The 11,633-nt window shown below is 34.9% G+C and overlaps 2 protein-coding genes across 2 annotated transcripts in view; one reads left to right on the top strand and one right to left on the bottom strand.

The window, feature by feature from the left end:
* Positions 1-5,643, top strand: part of PC1B (prohormone convertase 1) — a gene marked incomplete at its 5' end in the record, with an annotated part of 10,654 nt that extends 5,011 nt beyond the window's left edge. Inside the window, 2 exon segments of the mRNA NM_001204484.1 lie at positions 4,932-5,063; positions 5,563-5,643. Of these exon segments, the coding sequence (NP_001191413.1) occupies positions 4,932-5,063; positions 5,563-5,643 (213 nt within the window).
* Positions 5,644-9,455: 3,812 nt separating this feature from the next.
* LOC101861927 (serine/threonine-protein kinase Nek9) overlaps positions 9,456-11,633 on the bottom strand; it is a 31,310-nt gene continuing 29,132 nt past the window's right edge. The window contains exon 24 of the mRNA XM_013090300.1: positions 9,456-11,284. Within this exon, the coding sequence (XP_012945754.1) occupies positions 11,222-11,284 (63 nt within the window). The 3' untranslated portion in view covers positions 9,456-11,221. The remainder of the gene's footprint in view (positions 11,285-11,633) is intronic.

Raw genomic sequence — 11,633 nt, 5'->3', positions numbered from 1 at the left:
TTCTATCTATCTATCTATCTATCTATCTATCTATCTCTCCTCTCCCACCCACCCCCCTTTTCTTTTTCTCTAGCACACCAACCCGGTCTCTGCTTCCCACTCCCGTGTCATCCTTTTCTGCGCTCCTTTTCCCACTATCCCACGGGTTTGCAAGTTCTACCGCATTCTCACTGCTCTTGGCGGGATATCCTTGACGACAGACACTTTTCATTCGCCTGTTTGTTGTTAACATGTTCATTTATTTCAGTTGGTATTACAGTAACCAGTGGATATTTTTTTTAAATAACAGAACAAGTTACCTCCATGGAGATTATAGGCGTTTGAAAAGTCTCCCTTCCATTGTATCGTTTCACAAAGATTTTATCTTTTCACAAAGTAGAATGCAATGGTACAATGCAAAACAAGACAGGAGGAAAGGGCAAGACAAACAGTGTCATGTTCTTTATACTGATCAGATGGTAAACAAGCTTGTCAAAAGACGCATAGATAGATAGATAGATAGATAGATAGATAGATAGATAGATAGATAGATAGATAGATAGATAGATAGATAGATAGATAGATAGATAGATAAACGAAAGAAGGGAGGAAATTGGAAAGGAGGGGTGTAATGGCTGGAACAAACAGTTAGTCTGATATGGAGGTTCTTTTTTTTTGTTCTTTACATTATCACGCACTTACCTTCATTGAGATAATACTGCGTAATATGTTATGTGTTGAACTATGGCTCTTTGCACATTTCCAACGCTGTGGTCTGTGTGCTGTATTATATTATGTTGCGTTTTGAACTATGGCTCTTTGCATATTTCCTATGCTATGATATCTGTGCTGGATTGTATTATGTTGTATGTGTAACTATTACTCTTTGAACGTTGCTCACGCTATGGTCTCTGTGCTCGTGCACTCATAGGATGTTTACTCAGAGGGTAACCGACTTGACAAACGCTTGCTTACAAGACTTCTGGACGACTTGGAGGTCTGATCAAGAAATAGTTTGATGTTTTTTGTTTTTTCTTAAGAAATATATATTCTTGGGTTGTTGCTTTTTTGTAACGATTTTTGATGCGCCTTATGTCATTATCATAAAAGGCATTATATACACTTGCTGTTTTAATTGTCATTAAAAAATTATGTGGGTATACGGTGTTTGTCACTTACTTCTACATAATGAATGCGGTAATTATATACGCTTGTACTTTTATATGGTGTTCTGGTTTGCCACATATCTTTCTCTACGTATTGGAAATCACACCTAATAAAATTATCAAATAGGTAATTTATTAGTATGTTTCCTGTCAAATTCGCACGAGGTATTCTAGTTACCGAAATAATATCCTTTGGTAAAAAATAAATACAATAATGATAAATATATTGTTCAGTAAGGTGAGTCGTTTGGCTTTTTGGATATCTGCTAGAGAAAATTCAAACTTGGAATCTTGCTGTTTAGTTCTGTTTGAGTAAAGCTGGTAGACATTATAACAGTCATTTAATCAGCGCTACTGAGAAAGCAAAATTTAAAGAGACAGAAACTATTGACGGAGAGCATACAAGTAGAATACCAGAGTCACCTCCAACAACCAGCGTTGTCTTGCTGTACATTATGATTATGTGTCTAAAGAAGCAATGAAAAGCTTGAAAACTGAATTGTTTCACGTGATCTTTGACATAATAAATTTGGAAGTATCGGCAATCTTTTAAGTTTTGTCTAATTTTAAAAATTATGTACATGCATTATTAACTTTCGTCCGATCAGCACCACTTTTTTGCATTCAAATTGAGTGTACTAAGGCTCATGAAATGGGTCCATTATTTAGCATTTTGGTCATATAAAGGCTTCTTTTTTTAGCTCTTTTACAGGAAAAATCTAACTGTACCCCATTTAGCTTTGAAATAAAATATCTCAGACGAAATCTATAATTATAATGTCGTCTGTTTGTGTTGTGAAGAACACAAATAATTTATTGGAAATTGAATTATAAACAGCAAAGTTTACGAGATCTTATTAGACAAGGACATTAAACAAATGAGAAAATAATTATGGAGGGAGATATATATTTGGGAAAACGGATTTTTTAAATTCTTAAATTATTTTCTTTAGAGGGGGTGGTGGTAGGTATATAGGCTATGTATGAACTTATGTTCTGTCGCTCTATGATTTTTGCCAAGCGAAACCAGTTACAAAAATAACCCACACAACATTGCCGAAATATAAATGTCCCCCCACCCCACGGGTAGTCTTAAAGAATCTATGTCAAACTTTCTTTAAAATCCTTTCATTTGAGATATTTCTGTGCACATGATAAGCCTTCATGAATGCAAATAAACCTTAGTATCTAACAACAACAAAAAATCTCTCCCCGTCATAATTTAGGGTTCTAGTACACCCAAAGGGAACATTCGTCTTGCCTTTTTCCATTATGAAATGTTTTTGTCTAGAAATTTCTGTTTAAATCTTGAAATACTTTGAGTACAAGTACTTTCCTTCTGTTTTACACATTATTTTTATCTTTATTCGTTATAAGATTTTTGGGCGGAACTTGGTACACAGAAATTATGAAGTAGTGAATTACATTGAAAAAAAAAGGGGTGGAAGAAGGCTATAAAACAGGCATTTTCGAAGAAATATTATAAAAACGACACAACAAGTATAAAAATGTTTCAACTACACGTTATACCTTTCGAATGGAACAAAATGTCACCCAAAACTTAAATGTATTCATTGTCGTATCTGTGAGTGAAAGATGCATATTTTATTTTGTCCTACATGATACCAAAGCTGCGGTTTCCTCTCAGTCTTTGAAACAAGTGTTGAAATAGGAGTCTGATGATATTATAAACCACTGGCCAAGGGCCCTATTACTCGTAACAAGTTTATATTCTTTTGTCTCTATATCAATTTGCTTATTATCCTTCAAACACGTCTTTGAATCACTTAATCCATTATCACTTTACATTGTATAACGTCTGCTCTTTTGCCATTTTATACGGGGAGTGTATACTCAAACTACGTAGTTACACACTATACTCAGCTATTTTCATTGTTTTAATGACTGTTCCTTATTTTCTTGCCTTTGTGGCTTTAACATTTTTGCGCATTTTTCTCAATCATTTTGAACTAGAATCTATTTATTTTTTAAAATCATTTCATTGTATAACCCATGAAAACCATTGCATGCTTGTTATTAATATTATACCATATTGTATAACTTGCATGGCATTTCTTCTAAATTTCACTTCTCCAATTGCCTGTAGCGATCTATGGTTGACTTAATAGTAGCGCCTCTTACCTGACCAGAGAACGCCTTGCGCTAATCGCCTTTACGGCAAAATAATAATTTAACACTTTGTTTTTACGGTAAGCCTAATGTTTTGTCGAGCACAAATGTGAACTGCAAGAGTACAAAACAATATTAATGGACCTGTTGCACCTTTAGGACCTATCGCTATTTATGGACCTGTCGCACCTTTGACAGCTTCATGGGCATGTTCAGTCATGTCTTTTTTTAGTTTAGTTTTAGTAGAGATTTTACGGCGCTCGCAACTGCATAAGGTCATATGAGCGCCAGATTAAAAACACAAAAAAGAAACATTCCAGGTCAAATTCACGAGAAACAACTTTTATTTACAAGTTTGATAAATGAATTCCAAGTAATAACTATTTTGGCCTACATCTTTCTAAATATTATAGTCAGCTAAATTGTTTAGGTCGAGTGCTGTGCGTTGTTGAGAAACGTTAGAGGGCACAGGAAAGTTGCAAGTTTATTTTCACAGCAACTTCTTGTACAGTCGAGATGGATCTGGAAATTTAGTTTAAAATAATGAAATTGTGACTATCTCCGATGATGCAGCTCGTATCAAATTCAGACCTATTTGTCGCACTGAAATCACAACATCTAATTCTTAATTATTTTAAAGCTTTTTAAATCTTATTTCGAAATATAAGCGGTCCTTGAAATGTGTTGTCACGAGAATTCTTAAAGTGGGGGTAGTAATGATGATGACCAGCGTTGGCAGCAGAAGTTTGGAGTAATGATGGGGATAGTGGTGTTAATGGTGGGGCTGCTGTTGCTGCTGTTGCTTCTGATGATGATGATGATGATGATGATGATGATGATGATGATGATGATGATGATGATGATGATGATGATGATGATGATGAAGATGCCACGTCGTGAAAAATATATATTTTTGGAAATACAGCAAGGTCTTAACTGTTTTAGTACCTTCTTTATATAATGATGATGATAATGATGATGATGATGATGATGATGATGATGATGATGATGGTGATGGTGGTGGTGGTGGTGGTGGTGGTAATGGTGGTCATTTACTGGTGTTTTCTTGTGTTTTGTATTTCTAAGACTTTATCACGTCGTATCTACTGTTTTCTCGTGTTTTGATTGTGTTGTTTTTTTCATTGTTGTTTTCATTGAGGGAGCAGGGAGGAGACTCAGACAAATTACGACTGGTTAATTTACTTATGCATGTATTTGACTGTCGGTACATCAATCCTTGTTCGGTAGTAAAGCCAGTCGTAAGACAAATCACAGTAAAAATGTGACAGTCTCCAACTGCGCAGATGGCCAGATACAATATGATAAAGAGAAATCGGTTTCATATAAATTATTATAGGCATTTGGGATTTTTATATTTATTCTGTATTGTTGTTGTTGTTGTTTTGGGGGGTATTGGTTTTTGGCGTTTTGTTTGGAGGTTGGGGTTTTTGTTTGTTTGCTTGTTTGTTTGTTTGTTTGTTTGTTTTCTAAACAACGTGGGAAAGGCTAAAAAGGGAAAACATCCTAATATGTTTTGATCTATTTTGAACTCCTTGTTATTTTTTATGCTGTCATTGTTGTATATATATATATATATATATAAAAGAGTTCAACTTTCAATTTATTTGACCATTGCATTGCATGTTGGTATTTCAGACCGATGACAATAGCCATGAGGTGGAGCAGACCATTGGGAAGCTGCAGAGTCTACTCAACACTGAGAACGGAGCACAGAATGCTTATGTGGAAAATGCTTTGGAAAACATCATAGACAAAGTTGAAGAAGCTGTAAGTATCTGTCTGTCTATATGTCTGTCTGTCTGTCCGTCCGTCCGTCCGTCTATCTTTCTATCTATCTTTCTATCTATTTGTCTATCTGTGTGTGTGTGTGTATGTCTGTCTGTATGTCTGTCTATCCATATATCTGTCTATCTGCCTACCTATCTATGTTGTTTAATTTCTTAGATCCTACAGTGATGTAATAGTTTTGTTAGTGTTGTATACCGGTGCAATAAGCAAGAAGGGAAAAGAAGTGAGAGATCGAGCGATCGAGCGAAACAGACAGACAGACAGACAGACAGACAGACAGACAGACAGACAGACAGACAGACAGATAGACAGACAGACAGACAGACAGACAGACAAAGATCAACTAGACTACTGAAACTACCAGGGGTGGGGGAGGGTGGGAGGGGGGCAACAAAAAGTAACCCAACAAAAGCTTTATTTAGGCAAATACATGTAGACCTATACTAATTTTTCTTTCACTCTTTTGTTTTTTTTTCAGAAACAACCGACTACAGAAAGCTCATATAGTCAGCAAAGTGTATTGGGAGAAATTCTTAGAAAACTTATATCTTCTCAGTAAAAATGCACAATCAAATCCAACAAAAATCCAAAAATCAACCCTGGTGGTAATAGCAGAATTTATCGAAACGTCTGAAATATAAGATAAACTTTCGTTTTAATATTTTTAAAAACTGTTGATCAAAGGTGTAAATTAATTTCTAACATTTTTCGACAAGGCAAACTTACTTGAGAAGAAAATATTTTCTGAAAAGAAATTTCTGGAAACATCCAATGTTCTTCGGTTGCAGCATTCCAACAAACTCCTCGGGGCTGTGTGTGAATTTTTGTTCTTTTCGAGCAATTAATCTAAATGTTACATAATGTTGTTTCGCCAAAATCTGTTTCATCTTCTACTAAGAAGGTTGATAACATTTGAAAGCCTATGCTAAAGTCTCTGTTATACTTAAACGTCTACAGTTGCAAGAGTGTTTAAGTGTTTTGTGCGACTGTTGTGCTTGTTCGTTCCTTTTGATGCTGTTACTATTTCAGGAGCATTACTTTATTGCACAAAACCAGTGAGGCGCCAATACCCTCTAGTGGAGTCTACTTTTTTTAAAAGAAAACTTCACACATTGGCCGTCGAACGTAAGGCAGAAGAATGCAAAGAAATTCTTTAGAGTCCCTGTTGTTGTGAAGTTGTGATAGCTTTATGCAAGAAGTTGGTATCTTGAATGAGCACTACAGGATAGTAAAAGCGTATACATTCTTTGATGTAAAAAAAAAAATCCGCAGGGACGGTACACAGGTTTATATTTTATTGGCTGTGATTATTTCCAGGTCTGAAAAGCAATTTTCCTTTCAAACTCTACTTAATCCCGTGTTGTGATCTGTTGAGAGACCATTACAAAAATATAGAAAACTGTCTCTTTCTTGTTTTTTGTTTTGTTTTGTTTTTTAATAATTATTTCATAATTACACTTATTAAAGTGTTGCTTGTAAAGAAGCCCATCTTTTAGGCCTATGGTGTAGTGGTTAGGTTTTTTCGCAGTGGCACAAAGAAGACTTGAGTGCGATTTCAGGAGTGGAGAAGATCTGTGTTGCGGAATGTATCCTACTCAGCCACAAGCTGGCCATGGCAAGACACGGTCGAAGCAGCCTGTCTCCTAAAAGAAATAGATGTATCGAAGGAGTTCTAAAATAATATTCAGTTACAGTTTACAGCTTTTTTCTGCACTGGGTAGATGGATAGGGGGACATGACGATGTAGTATAACATGAAACCCTAATAGACACAAATGGGTGCGGTGCAACGTTGGCTCAGTTGATATCATACCAGGTTTAGGCGCAGATGCCCTTGGTTTGAATCCCCAATGGGGCGTTCTTGGATTTGTTTGGTGGGGTGGGGTGGGGGGGGGGTATTATGTCCAAGTGTTCTACTGCATACATCAAGATGACTTGACTTGTAATACTGTGACACTTTTTGGGTTCACTTCCTGACAGCTTCAAGAACCCCCTTCCAAGCAGCAAATTATCTCCCATTATGTGCATCTCAATCAACTGTACCCATACTTTCAAAGAGACCCAATCACAGCATTTAATACAATCATCGTCAGTGATTCTAGTTCAGCCTTACACAAGAAAAAGTTTTTAAAATATAAAGAATTCATTTGTAAAAACAAACATTTCATGAAATTCACTCCAAAGAAAGCAAACTTTATTGTACGTAGATAACAGAACAATAGTCCCATTCAAACTTGGAAAGCATTCCTTCTGCACTCTCATACTCAAACTATTCTAGACAGTCCACACAAAGCACACAAAGAGTATAAATCATAACATATATTATGTACTTGTTCACTTAAATGAATCCTGGAAATATATCATAACAAAATCTCACAACTGAGTGCACGCCAGCCCTGCAACATCATACTCACATCGGTCTCAGCAGAAATTACCAAAAAAACATCTTTTAACACATATCATCCATTTTCCCCCAATTGATACGCACTGCTATAGGTTGTACTATGCTCTGAGATCAGTTAAAACGAAGTGTGGGTTTTGGGGGGTTTTTCAAGTCAAAAAAAACTTCAACCCGATAAGTAGAATATACGTCAGTATAAAAAAATTGAATGAAATAATTAAATATGCCAATTCACCGTCCAGTTATTAACAATACAGATGTCCATTCAACAAGAGAGACAGAAACAAAGAAAAAAGACAATGATACTCTCTAAAAAGTAAAATAAGTCTCTCTAGATAAGTAGACTTTAGAAATAACTTCTTTCATGTCAAAAGTCCTTCTGAATTACGTGAAAATGTCCTAGTTAATTAAAGAGAAATAAATATTGATATAATCCAACAATATACATCAAGAAGATACAAATCCTTATTATATTGCACGAATTTAATTTATCAATGTGAAACTTCCATGTTCCCTTGCACCATTCAAATTCTTACACTTGTCTTCTCTGGTAAAAAAAAAAAATCCTAGCGCAACAGAAAACAAAAGTATTCTGTCTTAGCTTTCAGTTTTAAGAAAAACAGCACATTAACTTTACAGAAAAACATTTCCTCAAAACTTGAATATAATGATAACTATAAACTGAAAATAAAAAGTGAAAAGTGAATATATCAACTGCTCAGTGTATGACATCGTCATATGCCATATATGTGAGGCAGTGTGGTGAAATCAGGCAGTCATCAAAATGATGAAATTGAAGAAAAAAACCGGCATTTTGTACTGTTTGTTTGGCAGTTTTTATCAAATTATTGTTTTTTGGGTCAACACCTTTAAAATTCATGTAAAAACACATTTCTGTGTGGACTTCACTAAAAAAAACTTTGCTTAAAGCCACAACAAATCTACTTTTGCGGTTTCCAAGGACTCTCAAGCTTTGGAAGTTACCTAACATTGGCGGCCATTTTCTCGCTAATCTTATCTCTGAAATCAGGCGACCCCCCACCTCCTTCAATCGCAGATATCTCAGTTTCTATTCAAGATAGATCAGTATTTCTTTCATTGTAAGTAAGACAAATAAAAAAGCTATAAGACTTTAAGACTGTAGGCCTACCAATAGCTCCATATTCACAAAAATTGACAAGTGTTTGATTCCACCACGTCATGACACATTAAAAAGTGGCATATGACAGAGTTTTACACTGGGCAGTAAATATGAAGGAGGCAAAATTTGTTGAAGTTTTTCTTTAAATTCCTTCCTATTTACCTCCAACGCAATCTTATCCCAAAAAAAGCACCAGGTTTAAATGAGCTTCTAAATCTTGAGAATCGGGGTAGCACAATTTCACCTGAAACAGTATTTTATCACTTACCAGTTTATGCAGCTTTTTAATTTTTTATGTCCATTATTTTATTCACTGCTCAAAACATTAAACATAAGTCTTAGATGGAGAAAAAGGATGTTTCTCCTAAACTAACTTCCTAGTAAAATATTATCTTTAGATTCAGAAGTGTGCTTTATATTATATCTGAATTTTATATACAGTTTTGACTGAGACCTAATCGTCATCATCAAGCTTACAAAACAGTTCACAACCACGACTTATAGTCTATTAATATGTAAAAATAATGTCAACATGAAAAATACAGTCAAGCCTGTCCATAACAGTCACTCAAGATCACAAAAATATATGGCCATTATGTACAGTGTGTGTTAGTCACATACTAGACTTGACAAAGTTAAAAAACAAATGAAAAGCAGCGTGGTGAAATCAGGCGCTCGTCAAAACAATGAAATATGAGAATCCGGCACTTTTCTGGGCATTGAGCAATTTCTATTGAATTTTATTTTTTTGGCTCAACACCTTTCAGGTCTTTTTAAGAACGCATTTCTGTGTAGGTGTTACCGAAAAATATTTATTGAAGGCATAAAAAATATAACTTTTCAGTTTCCAAGGACATTCAAGTTTTGGAAGTCATCAAACTTTGGTGGCCATTTCTCGAGAATTTTACCTCTCGTATCTGCAGACCCCCATCTCCTTCAGTCGCATATATCTTGACAGTAATTTTTTTGCCAAATGCCAGACAAATTATAAACAAGCTTTAAGATTAAATCAATAACTCTATATGCTAAAAAATTTACGAGTGCCTGATTCCGCATATAGATTAAATCTTAATATTATATCTTGCCGTTTCATTTCCATCAAAATTGTAATCTATCATAAGACCTTCTTCTTTGCATTGACTGAATGCTCAGTCTGAAGATAGGTTAATGGAATACTGTTCTTTAGTAGCAAGTCATTGCTTTAAATGTAATACATGTAGTACGGTCGTATTGACAACCAATTGACCGTGAAATTAATAAAATGAAGATGGTGATGGATTATTAATACACTTGGGAAGCTACTCCACTAAGTGACAAAACAAAGCCAAATATTGAATCCCACAGGAGAAAGAGAGATTGGCTGAGATTCACTTGAGAGTGAGACCTAGAGGTAGATCTCAGGTGTGAGACACAGCTGACTGGAGGTGGTAAAGTTCGCCTAGAGTAGAAACAAGTGGAGAGCCCTTCATAGTAGGCTATATCCAATACCAAGGTGAAAGAGGTGGATGATGATGATGATGATGATGATGATGATGATGATGATGATGATGAAGATGATGAAGATGATGAAAATGATGATGGCGAAATATTGTACATCTATAAGAACATCTGATTAAATGTGACCAACCTTATCCAAGCCTCAAGTACATTTTTTCTACTGTAAAACATGATGATGATGATGATGAGGATGATGATGATGATGATGATGATGATGATGATGATGATGATGATGATGAGAATGATGATGATGATGATGATGATGAAGTATGCGCTATGAATAGGTTTAGAGGCAAACTTGTCAAGAAAATGACTCACTGTGGCCGCACTCGACAGGGACTACTATGGACATGTTAAAAATATATAACAACACAAGGGTATCAGTGGCTGTTATTGCAGGTAACCGCTACAAGAGGTGGCTACTGAAGCAGGTTTGACTGTATTTCATGTAAATTAAGAGTTTATAAAGAAATAAATAAGTGATTCAGATCTTGATGGAGTTATAAATAAAGACAGAATAGATCAAATCAAAATAATGAACACAAATGGAATGACTATGAAGATTCATTAAAAACAAAAAAACTAAATCAAATGCTCATAGAACAAATACATCAGTTTTTCAATTAGTTTTCCATATATATCAAAGAACAGCTTCACAGCAACTTACAGAAAAAGACATAATTAAAAACTTCTCTTTAAGTAACACAAACAGCATAATTATTGCAAAGTAAACATAAGAAAGTAGAATTTTTGTTTCCAAACTCCTGCCCCTTTTGAACAAAACTTATTCAATATCTTTGAGAAAGAATTTCAAAAGAACACCATTTCTAGCAATTAAGAATTCCAGAGTAGAACATTGTTTGAGTTCACTTTTCAAATCGTTTTGTATAAGGCCAAGTATGTCTTATTTGGCAACACTTTCGTCCCCCTAAAACTTTTCTCTTTTACACAGCACAAGAATCTGTTATCACTGCTGTCCACAGTCACTACAGTAGGTGTATTTACCTGTTACCAACATGACAACATAATTTATTTTCTGAAGTCATTCGCCAATTCATTACAAAGAAGAGCGTCTTCAACCAGCAGCTTAAAACTTTAATTAAACACCATCTCCTCTCAGTTTTTTAATCAGCTCTGCCTGTTCTTCAACAGTTTGCTTCAGCTGAAAAGAAAATGATAATGGAAATGTTCAAAGAAGCATTAATCAATTCTACTATTCCCACAAGCTAATGCACTTCAACTTAAACTAAAGAATGAGATATAAACAAGTTAAATCATATCAGGAAATACCCAAAGCTATTATTTTCACAAAATCCATCTATTATCCAAGGACTATTACACACAGAACAAAAACAAATACACAACCAGCAGAACAATTTCAGGTTGCCACAATCTTTGTAAATGTTAGTCAAAAGACTATGGTATGTCTTTACCTGTCAATCAATAACTCATGTTAAAAGATAGAAGTTTGATTGACTTAAGTTTCCAAATGATTCTACAACCATCAGAAA

The sequence above is a fragment of the Aplysia californica genome, unplaced genomic scaffold (genome assembly GCF_000002075.1).
Source record: "Aplysia californica isolate F4 #8 unplaced genomic scaffold, AplCal3.0 scaffold01209, whole genome shotgun sequence".
NCBI classification, from domain to species: Eukaryota; Metazoa; Mollusca; class Gastropoda; order Aplysiida; family Aplysiidae; genus Aplysia; species Aplysia californica.
Note: the sequence above shows the minus strand (reverse complement) of the source record. Positions and strands in the feature narration are given on the sequence as shown.